The sequence below is a fragment of the Dufourea novaeangliae genome, unplaced genomic scaffold, assembly GCF_001272555.1.
Source record: "Dufourea novaeangliae isolate 0120121106 unplaced genomic scaffold, ASM127255v1 scaffold5, whole genome shotgun sequence".
NCBI classification, from domain to species: domain Eukaryota; kingdom Metazoa; phylum Arthropoda; class Insecta; order Hymenoptera; family Halictidae; genus Dufourea; species Dufourea novaeangliae.
This window is the reverse complement of record NW_015373883.1, coordinates 751,218-776,722: the sequence shown is the minus strand read 5'-3', so window position 1 is coordinate 776,722 and position 25,505 is coordinate 751,218. Positions and strand designations below refer to the sequence as shown.

Genomic DNA, 25,505 nt, shown 5'->3' with positions numbered 1-25,505 from the left:
GCTACGGCGCACTTGCCAGTATCAACGGTCTGCATTTATCGACTATTGTGTGTGCTGTGGCAAATACGATTCATTTGTCAAGATACAAGAATTTACGTGATTTTTTTCGTAAACACTACCATCGTCAACCATGATGGACGTGCAGAGCCAGTACAAAGGTAGGATAGGACATTTCCTGTTCCCTCCTGTTGACACTCGAATGAAACATACCGTTCGGATGACACGTACAAACTCAGGGCGGCACTATGACAGTTGCTCTGTGCAAAACTACATAATTCGTTGAACCGTGTGTTTTCGTTCACATGATAGTTCACTGAAAGTTGAGTGCACCTGTTTCTCCTGTTATGCGTTCTTTTGTCGTTGTGTGTTTCGCGGAAACACAATGTGTCACCGGAATGTATCGACGGGCGCTTTACTATTGGCGTTCGCTTTTGGAGGGAAGAAAGTGGCAAGTGAAACTGTAAATAAACGCGTGTTAACTAATATGAGCGCGCCTATTCATTGTTTTCGCCTTCTCGAAACAGGTTGATTTATGTTATTGGATCTGTCACTGTACGTGTACATAAGAAAATATTGCTTCGGTCTAAATTCTAGTCAGCGGCTACGGCGTAAGATACAAAATGAGCGATACAAAGTTAATCAATAAAATTTGTGTTTTCATCGAGACACTGAGGTGACGCTATTTACATATCGAACTGTGTACAAGGGATAAGGGTAAGTTATAACAGCGTCAAGCTTTCACAGGATGTAAATGATGATACATATTGTGATTAATGTTATCGTCAATACAGATAAATTTTCTTAATTTTTTTTAGACAAACACTGTCCGTCTGTCACTTATCCAATTCATTCAAACAAATTTAATACATATATAAATCCAACTATCAAATTAACTCCCAAGTTTTAAAAGTATTGGTAGTGCATGTTTTAAAATTAAAAGCATATAACTTGTACAGATATTGTATATTTTTTACAAAAATTTAGAGTTTTCACTAAGGAATTTATTTTATATAATTCGATCCTATTTATCGCTAATGAAATAAAAAAAAATTTTAACATTTCAGTTTATAGTGACAAGTCTTTTCTTTCATGATGGAATTTTGAACTTTAAAATTGTTTGATTACGGAATACATAATAAATTTGTTTACAAAAGCCAACAATCCAAAAATACCAACCTGAATTTAAATTCCCATAACACGTGGTTAAAATGAAAATGTAATCCTTTATATTTTCAAGTAAACAGTGAAAATTGAAGTTGAAGATATCAGAAGAAAATATAGAAATTCGAAAAATTAATGATATATTAAATATACTATACATGGTAATAAGGTGATTTTATTTGCAAAAACAAACGTAAAATAAAAACTTTTCTATTTGAGGCTTTCTTTTCGAATCATTCGAATCTGAAAATTTGCGAATATGCTCACGATTGAATTCGATTTGGTTATAGTGTTTTATTCTACATATTATATTATGGGTTATTTATACTTGTGTTAATGTGTTATAGATAGTAAGGCTATATTACTTGTTTTTGGTAGTGATTTGGTATAACTTTGTAACTGAAACGCAATATAACCGACGAAGAGCAATTAATATCTTATTACTGTTTATCGTAAGCAGAAACAGTCAGTGCAGGACAGACACATTGGTCAGTCCTATTTAAAGCGCGCGAACTGTGGGAATGTTCAAATTCAATTTTATTTATAAACGACTTCTGATTGAAAATAAATTTACTATAAAATTTCGTTTTATTTTGTTTTATATTGTTTAAAAGGAATTACTTTGTATACGATTATGCGACGAACTTCACCACACTTCGTGCAATAAATAAATTGTGAATGATTTTACAAACTCACAATTTTGTCGACCAATTTATCCAAATGATAATGAAACCTAAATTTATTTTTCGTATATTCGGGATAGGTAAACGGTACAATATTTTGAATCTCAGAATCAAATCTGTATCAGTCGTAAGATAGCACACAACCGAGCGTGAAAACAGAAAACGGATGACTCACAAACACTTTGAAATATTCCATACGTTGTGTCGATGAATCACTAAAAATTTCAAAATTCTTGCGCACGTTTTCGTGAAATTGTTAGCAATGTCTTACTAACTGGTCGCTAAACATGAGTACAGAAACAACAACTACGTTCGAACAATTTTTAATTGTTTACAACAAGCTATTGTATCGTTGTTTATTAGAAAATTCGATTTCTTTAAGTAAACACTTCATACTTTTTTCATGTTCAGAGTTACTTTGTTCTCACTTGTTTGTGAATGAAGAACTAATTAATTATATGTTCACTGTACGTGTGTATCTATTACAGTCATTGGACGTTGACACCAAGAAAATTACATATTTTCTAACTGTGTATTAAGGTATTAGCATAACTATGAGTTACTTGTGTATGAGGCTTGGTAATTACAACAGAGACTCTTGTGCTGACATTATTGTTCATAAATATTGTCATTAAGTGAAAGGGTAGAGTTTATACATGGGAACATAACTACGAGCAGCAATTTTCTAAAGGACAGACAATTAATCTATTTCTTGTCCTATTTTATACCTCGCTTTCGTAGTTCATTAACTTTCAATTTTTAAACAACCTGGATACCTTTGAATAAACAAGTTTCTGCAAAGCGTTTTCAATGACTTGTTAACATCGTATTTTGTAAATCGAAGTGTCACAATGTTTACGTGGAAAACTGATGGCAAATGATTCATGCATGATGTACCACGTGTACAAACATGTAGCAAACGATTCCTTATGCGAAAATTAATAAAAAAGAAATACAAATTAAAGTTTTTTCGTTTGAGGCTTATTTTTCGATAAAATCGACGTTGAAAATTTATCTGATACGTTGTGCATTTGTGCTTACAATATGTAGAAACAGTGATTAATGAACAGTCATTTTGGCTAAGTCGAAGATTTTTAAAATCATATCTCTTGAAAACAAAATCTTGGTGAAAAAAATGTATTCTGCGCTTTTGACTGGTTTTTGCAGAACGAATCACATCCTACTCGTTTGGAGCACAATTTCGGGCGCATGTTATATATTTTCACACACAAAGTTCCCAACAGAAATTATACTTAACAGTTTCGAAATTTTATAACCACTTTTTTTTGTCACATTCTTTCGTCCAGTGGATTTTACAAATTAAATCGCGGTAACAAGATCACGTCCTAACTCTAAACCCAGCCTGAACAAAACTTTCTAAAAAAAATTTTAAAAATCTCCCTAGTACTTGATTCACCGATCAGACAAAAAATTTTACGGGATGGACAGGTGCTCTAGCTACTCCTACCATTCCTGGGATATTGTGCATTTACATATGAGCCGTTTTTAAAAAAAGCGGTATAAGTCTGATTTTGCAAACAAAATCTGTTAAAACTAGTTAGTTACAGGTGGATGTCTTCTTTTTATAGTCATAATAACAAAATCAATACCGTACAATATGCTTACGAATTAGTCAAAAGAAGTTTAGCTGTTAAATGGAATTGTATAAATAGTTTCCTTGGCAGAGTGTAAGTCTGGTATAGTTAATAATAAGAATGGTGTAAGACCATTTACTTTCCACGAATATTTCAAGAAAAATTCCACGAAGCAAAAAGGAATGAAATATGAGTAAAAGTTATTAATATTGTCTATCTCTAATGATTGTACTTTCATTTGTTTTCAAATTGTTCTTCTATTATACCTACTTGTAATAAAATTTTCACAAATCATTTGTTGTTTTCATTAGAATTATTATTATTTATATTTTCGTATTACATTTCAGAAAAGTTTACTTCAATTGAAATATAAATTTAAATTTGCTATTGATCACGTTTTCCACAGTTTATTATTTTTGACAGTGGTATAAGTCCGTTCGCGGTTAACAAAAACACTGTTCTACTTAAAGAATATATTTACAAAATATGGCCGCACAATAAAATTGAACATTTCTGGAATTTTAAGAGCGTAAAACAAACTTCAAACAATATTTTTAAATAGAGTAAAATGCAAAACAATAAATACCTCAGAATAGAGAAAAGTGAACTTGTACCACTTAAAAGAAAAAGAAACGGCTCATATACTCTCGCGCACACACTTTACTATGCAAGGTTTTCAAAAAAAGGCTCCAAGCCTTTAGGCATTTACAGTACTCACGGAATGGAGTAAAAAATATCTGATTAACATAGGTCCTAATATCAACCCTTTCGACGTAATGTCAACTTTCGTACTTACGAGCGTTCGATGGCGTGAATGAGTGAGTCATTTCGCAACATATTGAACGTAAACAGAAGAATTAGTTTAGTAGTATTTTACTTCGAGGTTATACGACCAACAGGCAATACGAGATACAGAAGGAATGTTTGAAAATGTACGTCGATCTATAATCCGCAGATTTATGTTTTGAATTGAAATGCAAGGAACATATATATGGAATATGCGTAACAATTTCTGTATTCACAGAAAAATAGAATTTAGGCACTATGTTGATTAGACACTTTTTTTCTCTACTTGATGTGAGCAGACCTAGGCAAATTTTATTTGAAATGAAAATAAGAAATAATTATTTGCAATAATTTATTTCTCAACTTTATTTTCATTGCTGTTATTTGAAAATAAAAATATTATCAATTCATCTAAAACAATAGCAATTTCAAATAATTACTTACAATATTTTGTTATTTTTGTATTTCAAATTTGGCAAAAGAAATAATACTCGAACTAATATGCAACGAAAAGATTTTATTTTAAGAAATATTTACAGCAATTTGCTTTAAGCAGAATCCGCTCTTCATAAAGCTCATTCCTGAGAGATTTTTGCTTGGGTCCATCTAATATATTGTCGCGAAAGAAAATAACCGTTCCACTGGTGTGGAAGATGGAAGAGGGGTGTTACTGCTCAGAAAAATGTCAATAAATCAGACTCAGATCTAATCACCTGATACAATTTCGAAGAAAGCTTCACAACTATTTCTAAGAATTATTCCAAATGATAGAAAATGAAATAACACGTTATTTGAAATAATATTTTAAATAATGTTATTTCAGACGCGATCACAGGAATGGAAATAATTATGAAATAAAATTACATGTAATTTGAAATAATATTTCAAATAACATCATTTGAGAAGTGCCCAGGTTTGGATGTGAGGACTGTAAGCACCAAAAGACCCTTTTCTTTTTGACCACCCTGTATAGGATAGAGTTTTTCAGAAATAGAATTCCTCTCTCCGTCCAATGTTTATCCGCGGCGGGCCGAACTTTAACAGCGGTCTAAGATTTGCACAAGCCCGCAAAAAATTAAGTGCTGCCGGCCGCATAGAGAAGGATAGAGCGTGGAGGGGCGATTATTATCCGAAGCGTAGTCGACAATGATACACGGCTACGGCCAGTACGTGACACTTGACGTGTAGCGATCAGCGATGCAGTGCGCGGGCAAACGAGCGTGAATCTGAAAAAGAGTACAGTTTCTAGTCTCACGATCCGCCCGCCAGGGACCAGTGTGTTGCGACGATATGGCGTTGCTCGAAACGGTGTTTCGACGAAAAGGTGAGTAGGACCCGACAAAGACCATGGTGCGTGTGACGTGTGGAAATAAAAAACTATGGCTGTTTTCGCCCGACTCGAAATGTCCGGACCATTCTGAAAATTCGTGCACCTCTATACGTTTATTAATGTATTCGGTCAGTGCAAAAGTTTCGGTGGATTTTCTGCGTTTGATATACAGTGGGCTGCCAAAAGTCACCGGTTTGATTGTGATTTCAACATATTTGTTGTTTTTTTAAAATATCTATAATAAACTCTTGATATAATAAAATCGAGGATACGTTGCTTTCTCAGATTCCGTGATATTAAAAATTTTGCTTTTATAAAAATAATCTCTTCTCCTGGTTGGAACAGATATGGGCCTGACAAGAGTTATGAAAAAGATACGGTGAAATTACAGTTTGGCCGAAAAGCAACCACTTGTATAATATGATCGTCGTGGTTTTGTGGAAACAATTATATTTCTGAAATGGTGGTGCAATCCGAGAAGATGTGATTCTACGCGCGAAAATAAGTGAAAAGTGTAAAATAAAGTTTTTTCATATGATGCTTCGTTTTCGAGATAATTTGACTTATTGGAGTCCTATTAAATAGCATGCGTATTCAATGAATATTCAAACTCGATTATCTCGAGAACAAAGTATCGTACGAACAAATTTTATTCTACATTTTCGACTTATTTTTCCATGTAGAATCACTTTTTCTCGGGTTGTACCGCTTTTTCGGAAACAACTTGTATATTGTGCATTGATGTCAATGTAATACAATACTAAATTGGATATTAAGCTTTCGAAGTGAAATCTGAAATGAAAAGAGAAACACGTTACGAAGTACTGTGAAAAACATTTATCATCTGTTTGGAAAAGCTTTTATTGTCACTCCCACTTTATGGTGAACTGTAAATTTATAAATATAACCTAATTATATAAGTGGAATAATAATATTAATATTCAAAAAATGTGTATATACATTAGAGTGAAAATTCTTACTGAAAAAACATACGTTATAAAAAGATCATTAAGTATTTCGTTAAATTGTTATTAAAATATAACTAAAATTATTACTAGTCTACTTTTCGAAAGCAAAATCTACCAGAACTTTTGCACTCACCTACTACAACAGTTTGACCGCATCTGTATCTGAGCGACAACGTAAAATGTTTAGTAATGACGTAAGTAAGAAGATGCCATTTAGTAGAAACACGTTAGATATGAACATTGCATTCGTCTATTTAACTTGAGTTACCAGTTGGACAGCGTGTGATACAACGTAAAGATCATATAGAAAGAAATCGGACAGAACTGAATAAAGGAAACTGTCACGTTCTTAGAGACCTTGACAATATTTTGAAACCAGAGAACATCGAAAGGATCGTACAGAAAGAAATTGGATAGCGTCGAATAAAGGAAATTAGTGCGTCTTTAGAGAGCTCGAAAATTTGTTGACGCCAGAACACCTCGTAATTAGCTTGCTTTTATTTTATATTAGATATTTTTGTTATTTTTTATTTTAATTTACGGCCACCGATGACCGACATTGAATTTTCCATTTACACCTTATTAGCGTGAACGGAAAGTTAGGTGACATATTGCGTTGATCGTATCGTGAGGATGTGTTACTCACTTAAAATAACCGGAAACCAATGAAACTGGAAGCTAAACTTTTTTTAGAATTGTAGTTGACGAGTTAAAATGCCACAGTCTCTCAAATTAAGCATCGGTGCGTACATTTATTGGCCGAAATTTTCAGAAACTGGTCGCTGAAATCGGAACCTTAAAAAGTTTTAGGACACAATACTCTTACCCTGAAGAAATGACATTACATGTTGTTGAATATATGATTAATTATATTTCGTTCAACGGGAGTCAACTGTGTTTTTGCAATTGAGAAAAAAAAGCTTGAAGAGAGATCAATGAATGAAAATTTACCACTAATTTAAAAGTCACATCAGACGTAACTCTTGTATTTTTAAACGTTATAGAAGCCACAAGTTTTTCTTAGGCAACTTTTAGTAGAGTATAGTAGACTTATATTTTTATAAGATATATACAAAAAGTATGTTATCATCAAATTATTAGAAGATGTTTACACGAAAGAGTTCATTATGATTCACTGTAAATCAAAGGAATGTTGCCTGAATTTGTTTTCGTACCACATACTACGAACGAACGAGGAAGCCTAAGAAAATTACCATTTTAGTAAGTGTAATTAAATATTGATTCAGTTTAATTAAGCAGAAGTCATCTAATAACATGTATGTATTCCTCCAATATGTTGCTACAATAGAAATTGTTATTGGGTATATTATAACAAATTGTTCTAATTAATCATTTCTTTTATGATCATTATTATTGGTATTTTGTGAATCAGTTCTGGAAGTTGATACTGTAAGGTTGGAATTAGTGCGAATAAATCAGATCCCAGTGTCTCGCACTAATAAGTGTCAACGAAGGACCGTCACGTTTTGTAGCTACAGCGAAAGCGAACGGGATGGAATAACAAGTAGAAAATCTTATTCGAATTACGCACGGTGACTTACAGTCGAAATTAACGGTAAAAGCACGTGACCTGAGTGATTCAGATAGAGAATATTAAATTCTATTGTTTCTCATGATATCATTACAGAAATGTCGTCGATCATTCGATCAATTCTTGATGAAAATTAAACCAGACACAGCACAAATCGAATAACTTTGAGATCTAGACAGATATTGAAAAGTTTTGCAATAAACCAAGGAGCGCCTTGATTCGATAAAATCTAATGAAATCATCCAATTTATGGTATGTTTCGACACGTTTTCATCGGAATAATGTCATCAAATGATTGAAGAAGTTTCCGTTGCGATAATATGAATATACTCTTGTTTTTTTATTTCATTTGTATTGTTTACATTAACTATATTGTGTTATTATCGTACGCGATTAAAATAATATTACCTTTAAACGGAGTAAGTAAACAATATGATAATCACAGTAATTTGTACGTAAAAATTGTTCACGATAATGTTACAAACAATTTATAGTTAATAATATTATAGAAGTAATCAATTATAAATAATAAGTAAGAATAATAATACATCATTTTAACGAATTATTTAAAGTATCTCCGAAATTATAATGATCACTCAGGAGACAATCATGTAATATATTCGCCTTCTTTGTCGTTAACCATTAAAGTTATTAATACCCAACGATTTATACAAAAGAGTAGTACAACAAGTTTTCGCTTATGACGCTTTAATTTCGAGGAAAAAGTCTATGAATATCCGTTACGTACACATGGACTAACCTTTACCCCAAGTCTTAACCTAACGGATCTTTGTATGTATAGATTGCTGTTCCAGCCCGTGTTTTGTACGTGTAAACACGATCAATGTCATGAGTTACTTCCTATCATTTCTATTATCTTACTTACTATCGATTTGTACTATCAGTTTCTTCCACTCTGTATTTGGGTAAAATGTTATCGTAAATAAGTATAAAGTGATTACTTTTCAAGATTCATTTTACTAATGTAGCAACTGCTCGAAATGTTGTCCACTGTGATTCAGAAACTGTTTGAAATGAAGTGTCCAGGGGAAAAACGATCATAGTCCATTCGAAATCGAAATTGAGATTTGAGCATCATGTGGTAGAGTTTGGGGGAAGCTATCAAACTGTAGTATAATACTAGGTCTACACGTTATCCAAAGATGAGTCATTCTACAGAAATGGAATCCACAAATTACCATCAGCCTGGGAAGAGGTCATTAGTAATGATGGAATATTAATAAATTATTTTCTTTTAATTCAAAATCGGACAGAACTTTCCCTTAGACCTAATTAATGGCAAAAAATGGGCACAGGCCAGAAAAATTAAGGCCAAAGAATCCTGAGTTCGGGAAAGAATGGTCAATGTCACATTTCATTCAATGCCACGTGATTTCGTTCATGCGATGCTATGTACGAAATATCTCGCGACACAAAATCGTTCATGCGACGTTGTGTACGGAATATCTCGCGAAGCAACAGCGTTCGCGTGCTGCTTTCCGCGTTCCCGTATTTCAATGTTTACCCCCGTTTTTAAAGACGGTTGCGATGCTTGGGGCCGGTGTATTCTTGAAGTTCCCAGTTAATTCTGTCTTGTACAAACCATTTCTCAGCAGACTTCAACAAGCATTTCCGATAGATTTGGTACATCTTTTCAGCATTCATATTGTCGGTAAAGAGGAAAAGAATACCAAAACCACCCTTCCGTAAACACTCTGATCGAATGCTTAACTGTATGCTGAATGTTCCTATCAGCTGGAAATGACCAGGCCTTTCTCAAGGCTGCCCATGCTCAGAAGTAAGCCCCGCTTGAGATGATAATGGTGCTAAGAACCTTGGTCAAATTTTCTTGTGCTCACGCCAGTCATTTTGTGATATGCTTTTTGGATAGAAGGGGTTTTTAGATTGTGAATCCATAATTCATTTTTATGTCTATGCCCATCCTGCGTAGCAGAACCTGAGCTTCACGCAATGTTAGAGTAAAGGTTCGTTGAAAAATACGAACGATCGCTGCAACCCCGTTTGATGACGTCGCCTAGATTAATTCTCTCGCTGGCAAGTCATCCACGTTTTCAACCCCTTTAAAATGTATTCACTTCTGACTCCCCTGGAGTCGGGTTGGAGTACGGCGCTTGGTCCCCTGGACGCGCTTGTACTCCCCAATGATGGGTTTCTCCCGCAGGCACCTCCGTTGGGAGTCCTGTGCAGAGGGAGGCGCCGGTCACTGCCAATGTGATCCTACTCCGTTGGTGCCGATGTTCGCTTCCTCCGCAGTCAACCGGCCGCCTCACGAGATCGGCTCCTCCACCGTTGGTTGGCGGTGTGGTCCTCTCGAAGGGCGGGAGACCCTTATCCCAAATATCCAATATGCTCGGCCGATGTCCAATATCCCATAGCAGCTCCTGGTCGGGGTGGGGGAAAACTGTTCCGGAGTCGGGTGTCGCCTCACGCTTGCAACGGCCCTGTAATTGTGCGCAGTTGCTCGGCGCGGTAAAGGACGCGGTTAGTCGCTATTTAAATGTTCGCAAGTTCTCGGGATTCCTCTAGGAGCGCTCGTGTGCCTGCGAGTGCGTGTGTGAGCGGCGTTTTGCGGAGCGGAGAGCGGTCCAGTTCCATACGCAATACGCTCCATGCTCGAATTTGGAGCGGTCGCGTTACGCTGTCAATATATATATATATATATATATATATTAATTTTCAAATGTGCCAAAAAATCTTTTGTTTATTTGGGAGTATTTGAGACAATTTTACCAATTTTCATCAAAACCGAAAGGTGAATGTTTTCGGAACCGCAGTCGCAAGGGCGATACAAGCTTTGCTGCTACACCCATATACACAATACTACATCTTGCTTTTGTTTTCTTTTGGTGGAAACCGAACACCCGATGTATCTTCCATTTTTTTTCAATGAAATATGTAGCGTATCTAACGTGTTAAAACAAAGAATTGTACTTCGAATGACCAAAAGCGGTACTAACTCCGTATGTCACAAGGGATAGTTGACTGCTTATATTTTTCGCCACCAGATTGCGTGACGTAAATGAGTAAATCCCAATACCCTGATATGTAGTTTTTTACTCAGTGTTCAACATTCTTTCCAATTCCAGGATCAAATTTTAAACATTACGATTAAAAAAACTCAAGGTGACGTTCATATATCGATAAAACAACTAATTACCACATTGTGTGCCCCCTTTTATACTATACGACTTTCGTTCGAAACATTTTTTCATATAACGAACAGGTTACAAGTAATTTAGGTGGCAGAGTTAGATGAATCACACTATACATACAGGGTGTCTCAGGTCGGATAGTTCAACCGGGCAGGAGGTGATTCTATAAGAAACATTAAGTTGAAAAACAAAAGAATAACATTTTTTTGGGTGATGCTTCGTTTTCTAGATCTTTGAACTTGAAAATTGATTGGATAAGGTAAATGTCCCAGTGGTTGGACGTTTAAGGCGAAGATTGCGGTTACGAAGACTTTTTATACATTAAAATAATATAGATTGGCACAAAAGTACATTCAATCGATAGAGCAAAACTTCTTCTTCCAGACAAGTCGTTATAAGAAAGCGTTCACGTGAAAATAAGTATTAAAATTTATGAATATCGAAAAGCGTTACTTTGGCCGAGTGATTGGACGGAATTTATGGCATGTCCTAGTGATTGAATTTAGCTGTCCCAGTGTTTGGACATAACATTCAATAAATAATTCATAGCTGATTTTTAGTAGTAAAACACGATACTTGTCTTTTATGTTGTAAGAATTCAAATAAAACCGTATCAAATTTAATTTAATGTAATGAATAAAAGAAACAAAATTATAAATAAATAAAATAATAAAAATTAATAACTAAGTAACATTAAGAGAAAATTGCATTCTATTATTATGTATGTGTTATATATATGGTAAAAGCTTTTAAACATTTATCTTTATACATTTAGGAAATTGTACATTAAAAATAAACATAGTAAATTTAACTTTGGTCTATTATAAACGTTTTATAGAAAATATATACTTTAAATAAAACAAAATTAAAATTAAACAAAATTAAACAAAATTAAACAAAATGCAACAAAAATAACAAAATGAACAGCAATCCATTTTTCATTTTTGATTTTTTTAACAGTTTTTGCAACTTTCTTGGCAGCAAATGTTTGTTTATTTTCTATTCTAGTTTTTCTTTTTTAATACGCTTCTTCCATTCTTCTTCTTGAACGTCTTATTGTTATAAAAAATTCCCGAAACAAAAGAAATAAAATAAAAAAAGTGATTTTTAATAAATATTCAGTACGCGAAAGGCTTAGGTTATGGTTGTGTCAAAATAATATTCTATTTATGTATGAAACATGTAAAAAAAAGCTATGAACTTTCAAAATTAAATAACGTTATTGATATAAAAAATACAAAAATATCTACTGTAATATAACGAAAATAATTTTTTTAAGTCGTACATTAACTCTCTGCTCGATGCAGCTCGAGAGACTGGACAAGCGTCCAACGACTACGCAATCAACATTCTCATGTACCAGTCAATAAACTCGGTAATTTCGACATTAAAGGAAAAATATTGTATTAAAACAAAGTTGTAGTCAATTCTGGAGACTTTAATAAGTTCAAGAAACCTTTATTTAATAGAAACATACGAATTATTTATTACTTACGAGCTCAAGAAATGCGCTCCCAATGTTAGCGAAACATTTACGAAGGCATTCATGTCGCCTCAAGTTCATGATTGCTAAATAATAATATTTTTTTAAATAATACATTGCGCGTTTGCGAACATTTTTATATGATTTATGATAAGAAATAACTAAGATTATTTATTTTCTATCCTGAAGTTCGCTATTATTATTTGAAAATTCACGATAGTGTCCAATCACCAGGACGTGTCCAACCACTGGGACATTTACCTTACACGGTAGTGATAGCGATACATTTGAATTGTACCAATATTTGGTATCGATACGTCGCAGAGTATCGATACACATGTATATCGGGAATAAAATATCGATATTATTTTTATCGATACTTGCACTTAAATTAGAAGTAATGAAATACAAAAATGAAAATAAATGCAATGAAATAAGGCCGATTCTCAGGTAACAGTGTGGTAAAGGAATCCACCAATCGCAAACATGGAAAACGAGATTGGTCCGTTCCTTACGACCTATTACGTTACGGCACATGCAGCGATTGTAATGAAATTTCGATATTTATGGGTTAAGTATTGATACTGGAATATATCGTGTCACATTAAATATCGATAAAAAATATCGATATTTGAATTGAAAAGTAGTGATACTATATCGCCCATCACTGATAAGTACACAGTCAATAGAATAGGACTTGGCTAACGCGTCTGTTCATTGCAAGCCGTCTTAACTTATTACCAGCACGAATACACGCGTTTCAGATTAATATTCAAACCCAATTATCTCGAAAACAAAACCTTTAACGAAAAAAATGTATTTCTTTTATTCGATTTATTTTTTCTGAGACACCCCGTATAAAGGTATAATGTGAAATGCAATAGAAGACAAAACTTGCATGAGGTATAATGTATATTTTATTTTATGGTTAAACCGATAAACTCCCTAAGAGAAAAAAGCAGTTTCAGCTTATAATTCTGGCTTTATGAATTAGATTATAAAATGTTATTTTCCACAGAGATCCGCAGTCGAAATATCATTACACCTCGCTTCTGGCACAATAATAAGAAAGAAACTGATGATGAGCAATTTAAAGTGGTTCGTGCCAAATTCGAAAGACCAGGTAATTAAATACGATTCATACAGATTGTTTATTAGAACGAAATACACACGCACACAAAATTTGAGACTCGGTCGTCGATCAAATAAATAAGAAAAAGCTTATCAAAAATTGAATTTTCAACACAGATCTTATGGCAGACTTACGATTTCTTATCGGAAATATAATCTTTTCTATTTACAAAAATTAGAATTGCTAACTAAAAATTAGGTACTGAAAGTATAAATCCTGAGCTTTCGGATAATGAACTAAATCTTATACCATGCCGAACATTCCAGGAAGATATTTTACAATAAAGTCCAGGATATGTAGGTTATTGGGACTATGTGGAGGACTTGGCAACGTTGCTGAAGTAAGGTCATACCCGCGAAATACAAATACATTTAAAAAGTATTTCACTTATTTTGTGTTCTAGTGAATTCTAATTTTCTCAATTATAATGCACGAGAATATAATTAACTTTACATATAAGAATATTAAATATTAACTTCGCGAGAAAACTGAACACACACCACAAAAACAACGTTGCCAAACATACCAGAAACGAGCACAGTGGAGTCATACGACTAACTAAAATATATTTTTTATTTACAATATAATGATGAATAATGAATGGAAATGTCGTTGAATTTTATAGATGTAATTTTTATACATTATTAAAATGTATTAGCGAGTGTTTAATACCAATTATTAATATGATGCTTTATTAACTAGAGAGTCAGGTACGAACCACCTTAAACAGTACGCAACAGAGAGCTCTCCCTGTTCAATACTTTTTGAGCACATTTTATAATTTGGCCACTGTTGAAACAGTAATTGTGCGTAATCACCTGTCTGAAAGGGCTGAAGTCGAGTGGTTGTTTAGTGCATTGTCGATCAAATCCGGGGTACCTTGTGTAACGTCCTGTCCTGCAAACACTGTCTTTCTTTATTGCACTTTATTGCCTCCAGTTATGTATAGTAACTGCGAAATTCCCCGCTCGATTTGGGCCGGCTAATACGCATCAAGAAACACGAATCTGTTGTCGTTTCTCGCTAGATTTTCTAATCCTATCCTTGATACCATCCACGCAACGTTTAGCGATAATTATTGTAAACTGAGATTCACAATATGAAATCAACACAATTTATAATACTAGTTTAGCCTATAATGGTACTGGAACCTAGCGTTTCTAGGCATTTGAAAATAATAATAGACTATCAATAGAACAACTATCATCTAATTATCAATAGGGAGACAACTGTACAAACACGAGAATTTTCGAGTTATACAATAGTTACTATAGGTATGTATGGTATGTTTAGCAACAGGTTGGAGGAAATTTAAGAGGCGACTCCACGTAATAAAATCAGATGGAGGTTCAGAGTTTAACGAAATTAGAGGCATTGTTTCGTTCATTTATAAACGTTTAAAAATTCCAGTGAGAACTGATCGAGGCTAAATTTCTCAACGCAACATAATAGGACATTTTCTGAAGAGTGTTGTACTTAAGTCACATATCATACATTTACCAGTCAGGTGTATAATTTAATGTTGTTAAATTCCTTCCAGTTACAGTTATACAAATTTAACGGTTAAATAACATTCGATTTTTCCAGTGGCGACTGTAAGCGACGATCGTTTGAAGCATCAAACCCCGCCAACGCTTCTTTCGAGTTTAAGAAGCGTACTCTTCGTAATCGGAACCGTTGTCATCGGATTCGCCGCTTTCTGCAATTCATTAACATGGTAAATTACACCGGATAAGGTATACGATATCACTTGATTTTGTTTTTGCATTCTTGGACACGAATCGAGTAACGAACCATACCTTACAAAATTAATAAAATGTTCAATAATTCAACTGCGGAATTATGATTACGACCAAACAAATTCAACCCTTTCTTACCATTGAACTCTACTTAGAATTATGAACTTACTTAGCACTTATAACTCATATTACAAGCCTGAATATTCAATATGGCATCGTATTGTACAATTTAATTTTTTGCCGCTAGATGAGTACATTCTCGAAAATAATACTTGAACTTAAATACTTAAACGTTGATATACGCAGTTAAATGTTGAGATAAATTGTTAATATATATTCGAATTTTATATTTATAATTGTAAATATGTAGTCTTTTTTTATGCGTTCGAATCACAAAAGTTATTTCATGTGAAACACCTTTTTAATACGAGGGAGGATGTACGAGTTCTAAAATACGTAGGGGAATAGTTGGCCGCATTGCTGTATCTCGACAAAAGCAAAATTTGAAATGCTACGATGTTTATACATATATACAGGATGTAAGAAAAATGTCACAGAACCCGGAAATGTGGGACTCGTGAGGCAATTTGGAATAAGTTTTTCCTTAGCAAAAATGTTATCCGAGGCTTTGTTAACGAGATATTAACGAAAAACCCCGACCAATCAGAGCGCGAATCCGTGCCGGCGGAGCTGCGAGTCTGCGGAGCTCCCGCGGTAGCCGTTGGCTACGCGTTGTGCTTGTAGGGTAGACCGAGGCTAAGCACAGGGCAAATCCGATCAAAATAAGAATTCAGTCCATATTTGTTATATCATGGGGACGAACATTTTGATTGTTTATATTGGGTCATTCTTGTCTCCCACATCCAATGCAATAACCCATCAGTTGTTTTACGTACATAGTTGTTTAGTGTAATTTGGTGCCAATCTAAGATACATAATCTCCAATTTCGTATTTAAAATAAAAAGGTAAGCTTGAAAATTCAAATGTGTTTATTATTATTAGTTTGTCTGGTGTTCAAATTTAGTATTTCATATTATGTTTTAGATTAATGTATCATAATTCGGTGGGAGATGAAAAGGAAAAGGTGGGGTGAAAAAGATAAGGTGTGAAAGGAGATGAAAAGGAAAATGTTAAGAGTAAAAGGTGGAAGGAGAGATGAGCAAAAAATGATGATAGAGGCAAGTGTAAATGGGATAGCGAGAAAGTGTTGAGAGGAAATTAGGCAAAGAGGAATAAAGAATAGAAGGTCAAAATGGGAGGAGGAAAGGGTGGAATTCTTTAGGGATAGAGGTATGGAAATGGAGGAAGTCGAGAGCATGAGGGAGGAAACTAGATTAGATTATGCAGAACTAGAAAGAAGAGACAAGGAATTGCAGAAGTAGGAGAGGGGGGGGGGAGATATGGGAGTCTAGGTATAACCGGTGGTACAAAATTTTAAAGGAGAAGGACATTCCGAAGTATCTGAAGAAGGGATGGAGTGAAGAGAGATGGAAGAGGATAGTAAGGTAACGAGGAAACGAAATGGGAGAACCAAGATACTGAGAAACAGAAGAAAGAAGAAGGTATAGAATATGTGGAGTGAAGGAAGAGACCTGGAAACATGTATGGGTTCAATGTGGAGGGGAAAGGGGAACGGAAGGATGCGAACGAGGAGGAGGTAGTGAAAATTTTAGGGGTGGAGGTTGAAGGGGAGCATTGGCTAAAACAGTTGGACGGGCAAGAGATAAAAAGACGGAAGGAGAAGGAAGGAACAGAGAATGGAGTATTTGAGAGCTTGTGAGTGAAAAAGGAGGTGTTGAGACGGGAGTCAAAAGCGCAGAATTGCATGTAGAATAAGATTTAGGTGTAGAATAGATGTAAGATAGAATGAAACAGAATACAAATTGTAAATAGGATAGGTAGTGTAAGAACGAAGCTCTCTCTCTCTCTCTCTCTCTCTCTCTCTCTCTCTCTCTCTCTCTCTCTCTCTCTGCCACTGCCACTGCCACTGCTACTGCTACTGCTTCTACAAAGCATTTCGATTGGCTCGATAGCTCTAAGATTGATAAAAGTTTGTGATAATTGCGACTATTATGCTTTAATCAAAGTAACGGAAGTCGTGACGAGATGGGAAAAGTAAATGTATGCATAAGATTTAGAGTAGCACTGTCGTTCTTTATTGCCTTGACCCCTTTTTATAAGTTAGATACAGATGGTGGGGATGTCGCGCAGTCGGTCAAATGCGAGTCGAGCGTTGTAACGCTACCGCGGGAGCTCCGCCGGCACGGATTCGCGCTCTGATTGGTCGGTGTTTTTCGGTAATATCTCGTTAACAAAGCCTCGGATAACACTATTGCTAAGGAAAAGCTTGTTCCAAATCGCTCCACGAGTCCCTCATTTCCGGGTCTTGCAACATTTTTGTTACACCCTGTATATTTGCATTCTGTTACCACAGTTATATATAATTATTAACATTCTCATCGCATGTAATAATTCACTCAATAAAAAACATGAATTGTTGTTACGAAAAGACTGGGGACGGTCGCAATAACGTTGCGATTTCTTCATTTCTCAGGCATCTGCAGCGATTCTGGGGAGCATCCGGTGATTTCTGGCAAGCACAATGGGACAGAATCCTAAACAGGCTGGGCGACGATCCTGTGATGCTCTGGGTTTACGGTACAGACAAATGTAACATTACGAAGTGCACTACTCGAAACAATTAGAGCATTTCTATACTGGACTTTCATAAACGAAAAAATTCTTTCATAAATTAACATTATGTTTGTGCAATGCTAGTACATACATATGTAGTTTTTATAATATTACTTATAATATTATTTATTTATAATATTTATAAAATTACCAGAAATTCTATGCTGTGTTCACGGTTGTAGCGGCTACAATTTATTTTGATCGCCTAATTGTTTCGAGCAGTGTATTAACACGTTCGCGAAGTCATGAATTCGCATGTAGCACAGAATGATTTGAATCAGAAATTTGTCGTGTGAATTATGTTGAATTAGAAATTTTCTTAAACATTCTTTTAAAACCCATAAATAGTTACTGTCAGAATTATGTCTGTGGATTTATAGTCGACAATCATGAACAATGAAACTGTTAATGTGCAAAATTTCTGTAAAAAATTTATCAGTATAAATTAAAGCTTTTGTATTTTCCGACGTTAGAAACAAATACAGAACAAATAGAGAATTTTTCTTATAGTTTCATGTTCGGAAAAAACGAATTTGTAAATTCAGCATATATGAGTTTGATTGAATATAAATTAACATTTATAAACATTAACAACGACAAAGTATTACTTATTGTCTGTAGTTATTAAATTAATAAACGAAAGATGGTAAATTCAGTGGAATGCAGATAATATCGTATTGCTGTCTGTTTATCATAAATAGAAATTGTATGTTAGAGATAAACACCTTAGTCAGTGATATACAAGAATGAACGTATTCCACAAATTTTTAAAATTCAATTTTTCCGAAAATTTATTTTTAATTCAGGAATTACCTTATTCTCTTTTGTTTCACGATTTTTGTCGCACTTTGAGTATCGTATCATGTAAAAAAAATAAAAAGGAACCCTAGTAAAATTGAATTGAATGCACCAAGAAAAATATTTCTTATTAGGTGTTTGTAATGTTGGTAAGGATAACAATGGCGACGATTTAGTAAAATCATATGGTTTTATTCACTTTTAACCAACCAACACTGTCAATTTCATAAAATAAAATTGTAGAAGTATCCATTTGACGAAATTATTTTATTAAAAAAATTACATTGATATTTGTTCAAGTTGTATATGACGTTTTACCGATCGTATTTTTTTATTTCCTATAACAAATAATACCATACCAGATCGCACGTAATCAGCAGAGACGTGTAAAAAGTACTTTTCTTTCCGAATTGTTTCATTTTTCACCTCGCGCGAGCTTTACCGTCATGTAATACAATATCATTAAAAAAGAGTACATAATTTCATTTAAAGGAACATCAGGTTACATAAGTAACCATTAAAAACCATCAAAAGTGCCACATTTAAGTTAACAAGCACATATTTTATATCAAGAAATTTTAGCATTTTCTTATATCCAGAGTACTCGTATAAGAATCATAATTCACATTTAAGGCAATGCTTGACCTGACTTTTCCTGCTGCTTGAAACGACATTCTGCTTTTGCGTTATATAAGAACACGTGATTCTTTTATTTACTCAATAAAACTCCAGTGCCACAATATTAGACCCTAATGCTCAGAATATGTCAGACCGTCTTTAATCTCGTTCACTGAAGGCGATGTTTCCGACGAAAGGGTAATTTAAAAAACATCCTATCTCTGTGCAAAAAATGGTACAAAATGTATCACACGTTGATTATTAGTTTTTTGACAAATAAAATTTGCTCTGTTACTTTAAGGGTGTGCATTTTTTCATAAAAAGCTCCAGTTTCGATTAATTAACGTAGCGATTGCAAATTTTTGGCCGATTGTATATGTGTAACGCGTCGATGTCTAAGTCAGCACATTTTATTTGATAAAGATAAAAGTCCAATGTGTTTTGCAATATGCACTTGTACTTTAGATTATTAATTATCCCTATTTTATGTATTTTTACTGTCTAATCAAGAAAGTGAGAACAATCACAGAGGAGAATGATGGTGATCTAGAGAATGTTCGACGTCTCAGATAGCACATGACGCCTTAAAGACGCCTATTTTACGGCTATTTTAGGTCTAAGGCGCCTTTAACCCGTCTTCAAGGCGTCATGTGCTATCTGGGTTTGTGTCGAACGTTCTCAAAACCATTATGGCGATAGCGAACGTGTTAAACAGCAATCACTGCGTATGGAGAATTCACCAACGTTCGTTACGATCTCTTTCAGGCTCGCTGGGACTGACATTTTTCGTTTACTGGATATTCGGCGGCATTTACACGATTTTAGACATAACCAACCGGCCGGCCGCGTTACGAAAATACAAAATACAGCCCGGAACGAATGAGCCGGTGAACAGGACGGAATTGTGCAAAGTGATCGCTCAAGTACTATTCAATCAGATCATTGTCGGAATTCCTCTTGCGTACGTCAGTTATCACTTTATGGAATGGCGCGGCTATCCCCCTGTCCGCGAGCTGCCGACCTTCCACTGGGTACTCGTTGAAATCGCAATTCACATATTATGCGAGGAAATTGGATTTTATTACTCGCACAGGTACGTAACAGTTCTCCCGGGCTTGTCAACCCTCAAATAAACCAAATTAATATTTATCGTTCGAAGGGAAATTTTTTATCTGTATTAGGGTCATTCCACGCGAAATTGGACACTTTTTGCAGCACCATTTTGGATTTTGTTCAAATTTATTATATATATTATTAATTTTTTTCGAATTATCTGTTTGGCACAGCGGTTAAATGTCCGACGTCGAAATTATATGCTACGTTTGTGCACATGAGTTCGAATACCGGCATGCCCAATGTTTTTTTCATTCATTATATAAAGGGTGGTCCACGTAACCGGAAGCACTTTGTGAAAAATGTTTCAGATGAAAGTTGTATAGTTTCAAGGGGGACATAATTTGATATAATTAGTTTTTTTGTAAGTAAATGCGTAGAGGACATATGAAGGTCAAGTTTATTTGTTTAAATGGAATCGCATATTTTTTATTACGTCAATCGATTCAACTCATAATTCTGTATACAAAAGTGTTAATCTATTCATATAAAAAGACCAGTAGTTTAGGAGATATTTAAAATTCAATTATTTGAAATGGCGTAACTGGAACAACTGCGATAACTCCCAATGTATTAATTTGAGCGAAAATTGCTAGAGTTGAAATCTCCTTGGTTCAAACGGGACCACATAGTGAATTATTCGATTTATTTCTATCACTTACATTTTTCAAACTTTTAAGGTCATTTTCAATTTTTTAAATGGAAGTCGGATTTGTTTTTCATAACGAAAATTATGGATAACAGTAAAACAAATTCAGCAATATGCATTACGATGGTCATTAGAAAATTTTTAAAGAAATTTTACCAACTGTCGTACCGAAAACTGGTTCTGCAGATGTTTGACTGTTGGGGAATCTTGACAATAACATAAACAAAAGATTAACGTTCTGTGAGTGCCTTCAGTTACGTCATTTCGAATAATTGAAATTAAAATATCTCCTAAACTACTGTTTTTTTTTATATGAATAGGTAATACTTTTGTATGCATAATTGTGAGTTGGATCGAATGACGTAATAAAAGATAAACAATTCCATTTAAAAAAAACAAACTTAACCTTCATATGTCCTCTACGCATTTGCTTTAAAAAAACATTAATTACATCAAATTATGTCGCCCCTGCAACTATACAATTTTTATCTGAAACATTTTTTACTAAAATCATTATTTACGCAATAATCGAACTGGTACCAGTTGCATGGACCACCCTATATGTGTATATATACATATTATATTTAATTTTAATTAACTTACAATAATCAATATTTGTTTACAGTGTACATAATAAGTGTTAAACATTTAAATAGTTGTAAATATACTTGAAAACGTGCAATGTGTATTTCGTAACAAAAGTAAGAAAGCTAGTACGTACAACTGAATGAAAAATTCAGACGTAATGAGCATTATTTGGAAATAGAGACCGTTAGCTGGTAACGGATGAATATTCACTATTATTATTTTTTTTAATAATTCTCGATCGGACCTTACTTTCCTAACGCGATCCTAGTATTACACATTTGGTACGTCCCAATAAGAAATATAGTAATACCAATCGATTATTGTATTTCAGATTCCTTCATAGCCGCTATCTGTATAAGTATATACATAAACAACATCATGAATGGACGGCCCCCATAGCTGTAACGTCGCTGTATTGCCATCCTTTAGAACACATTGGCTCGAACCTATTGCCCCCGTTTTTGGGAGTATTCATCGTAGGTTCTCACGTGGCTACCGCTTGGCTTTGGTTCTCGCTTGCTATTCTATCTACGTTGAACGCTCACTCCGGTTACCATCTACCATTCTTCCCATCCCCAGAAGCCCATGATTTCCATCACTTAAAGTAAGTATAACCCGACTATCAGCTGTCGATATCGAAAGTACCGTTAATTTTATTATTCTTCTTGTCCTACATCGACTACTGCATCGTGTGCATATGTACATAGAGTCACCGTATTGTAGAAGTATAGTGAAAAGATTCCTTGTGTCATTGATTGATATTTTATAGAAAATGTGGTGACATTTAGTAGATCTTCAATGATTGTAAGATACTGGAATAATCATTGTCGAAAATCGTAGATACATTATTATTCTTGGCCATTACAAAATTTGGCAGAATTTTCTAAAGCATACAAAATTCAAGATGTTTGAATGAATTATTATTAAATAACATTTGCTGATGCGATCGATAAATTCTCGAAAAATTGCTCCATCTCTTTAATTTCCTGCAATGTCTAAACACAACTACCTGTAGAACAATTTTCCAAGTTGGAAGAAAATTATCGATTTGTTTTCAAATAGCAAGGTTATGCATTCTGTTACTAGAAAAAATGAATTCCTGCTTTTCGTCGTTATTCTACAAAAATTTAAATTTGCATACATAGACACCTATAGTTGGATGACAAGGAAAGTCCCTCTAGCACACTTTGTAAAGAGTGAATTTACTTACATTTGTATTTACGTTTGTAATACCCAAAAATATGATGTTTCTTATCTACTGATAAATGTCGAATTTCGTAAACAAATTTTCTGAAAATATCAAGTGTATATAGGTGTCATTTTGAAGACATTTATAGAAGTTTTTACATAATATTGAAAGTTGCACAACGGTCATTTCAAAGCACTATATTGTTTCAGATTCAACCAATGCTTTGGAGTTTTGGGAGTATTGGACCGCATTCACGGAACAGATACCCAATTTCGTAATTCTCGGGCTTATCAACGTCACATAATGATGCTTAGCTTGATACCACCGAGAGAGGCTTTTCCAGACGAAATAAAATACAAATCTAAATAAACGATTTTTAACGAACATCCATGATAAATATGAAAATTCAGTATAAAATTATTCTGAAAATGCGGTAGAAGATACTTCGCGTTTGGAAGTGTTTTCTTTTTATTATTCTTGATCGAGGATGGTTGGCCGGATAAATATAATCAGAAAATTGCATTCCAAGCTGATAATATTTTTCCTCTGGCTACCAAACTCAATAATCAAGTACGCTTTTCCTACATAGAAACTGCATATTTTTCAGTATTTTTATTTTTATCTGCAGTTTCTGTTGATACGAACACTACAATATTAGTGTGACTGTAACGTTGCAATTAAGTATTATACATGTCCACTAATTTTACGATTTTTTTTTGTATGAAACACCGTATTAAAAGTTATACCCAATAGTATTTTTGACCAGTATGTACTGTAAAGTCTCAAAGGAGTCGTTTTGAAGTTGTAACGAGAATATAATGTATTTACTTTCTTTTCATATTGAAAACTATAAAAACTATACATGGAATGCTATAAGAGTTTTAAAGAACGAATTTTAGATTATAAAAATATCTTTTTTACGACAAAATATACTGTTGGAAAACTTAGAATTATATCAAGTACTTCATCTGGATATTATCTTATTACAATATACATATTCACGTAAATATAGCAATATTCTGAAAGCGTTTACTTGACAAGTTATGTTTGTATTGGAATTATAACATTGTAACGAAATTGTTTGTGACAATGACTATTTTTATATTCAGTTCTATAATAAAAGCAATGACTTAACACAAACGTAAATCTAAGGTGGAATCACGATTGTAGAATTGTAATGATAAAGCAAGTATTCTAGATTGTAATAAGTCATCAGTGATTATGCACTTTTAAAGCTTTAAATTTATAAGTAAATTAAGTTGAATTTTGAGACATTGATACGAACAATCATATTTTTCTAAAATTTCATTTGTGTATACAAAACGGGTATACTGACAGAACACAGAATTACTGTTTTTTCCTGTATTCCTTCTCTTCAAGCGAAGAAAATGACTTCTTTAACCAGTAAAGGCAATTCGATGTTTCACTGCTTGTCAGTCATATTCAATTGGCAATCTTTCTCCAATTGACAGTAGGAAGTTTACGATTTGTACGCGATCTTGTCATTACTAATTTTATGTACCTACAGACTCACAAAGCTTATTAATAAAACATTAAAATCATGTGCGGTGAAGTTTTTGTTCTGTACATGGAGATTAATTAAACAACTTTAATTATATATGTTTATATTTTATAACAATATGATTTTTTACATAAATATACAAAAATAGCTGTTATTGCTTTATCACATTTAGACAAAATAGAAATTTTACGAACATTAAACAAAAAGGAAGTTCAGCGCAAAATTTCCTCCTTATAAATAACAATCGCAAAAAACGTTATAAAATGCTGTAATTGCAGAAATCATTGCTTATGTTTGCAACAATATGAGAGTTGTGTGAACGTTGTTCATTCTCCATTTAACATGCATATCGCAATTATTATGAATATAAATGAACATACCTTTACAATAACGAAAAGAAATGCACTGATATACAACAGTTCTTACAAGCAATTATGAAATTGTTGACGCATAAATCAAATGCTTCTTTGGTGGGATAGACATTAGTTTACAATTTGTAAAGTACCACAAAGTACATTGTACATGATTTGAATGATATAATAAACTTTTAGTAAAAAACAAATTAGTTGATACAGTATGGCTATAATCATTTGTTTCAAAAAAATGAAGAAGCATTTTACTTTAGTAAGAGCAATAATTAACAGTGTTACTAAATTTTGAAAACTTATAACATTAACTTGAGTTAAAACGAATTACCTATAAATTATTTTTCCGTTAAATTGTACAATTAC

General features: G+C 33.8%; 1 protein-coding gene across 2 annotated transcripts; it reads left to right on the top strand.

Moving 5' to 3' along the window:
* Nucleotides 1-23,632, top strand: LOC107189812 (fatty acid hydroxylase domain-containing protein 2). Of its 2 annotated transcripts, none has more exons than XM_015578586.1 (6): nt 1-158; nt 15,451-15,580; nt 18,158-18,261; nt 20,479-20,806; nt 22,395-22,667; nt 23,462-23,632. In XM_015578586.1, exons 1-6 carry the CDS (start codon nt 131-133, stop codon nt 23,619-23,621), a joined length of 1,023 nt encoding a protein of 340 aa, XP_015434072.1. In that variant the 5' UTR covers nt 1-130; the 3' UTR covers nt 23,622-23,632. The 2 variants fall into 2 exon arrangements, with proteins under 2 accessions (XP_015434072.1, XP_015434003.1); XM_015578517.1 differs by lacking the exon at nt 1-158 and adding an exon at nt 5,384-5,549.
* The last annotated feature ends 1,873 nt before the right edge of the window (nt 23,633-25,505 follow it).

What these genes read in the sequence shown, in the direction of transcription:
- LOC107189812 (XM_015578517.1), top strand. Translation starts at nt 5,516, where the DNA reads ATGGCGTTGCTCGAAACGGTGTTTCGACGAAAAG. An exon ending in TTCTGCAATTCATTAACATG is followed by an intron (nt 15,581 to 18,157) that starts GTAAATTACACC and finishes TTCATTTCTCAG; the next exon opens with GCATCTGCAGCGATTCTGGG. An exon ending in CATGATTTCCATCACTTAAA is followed by an intron (nt 22,668 to 23,461) that starts GTAAGTATAACC and finishes ATATTGTTTCAG; the next exon opens with ATTCAACCAATGCTTTGGAG.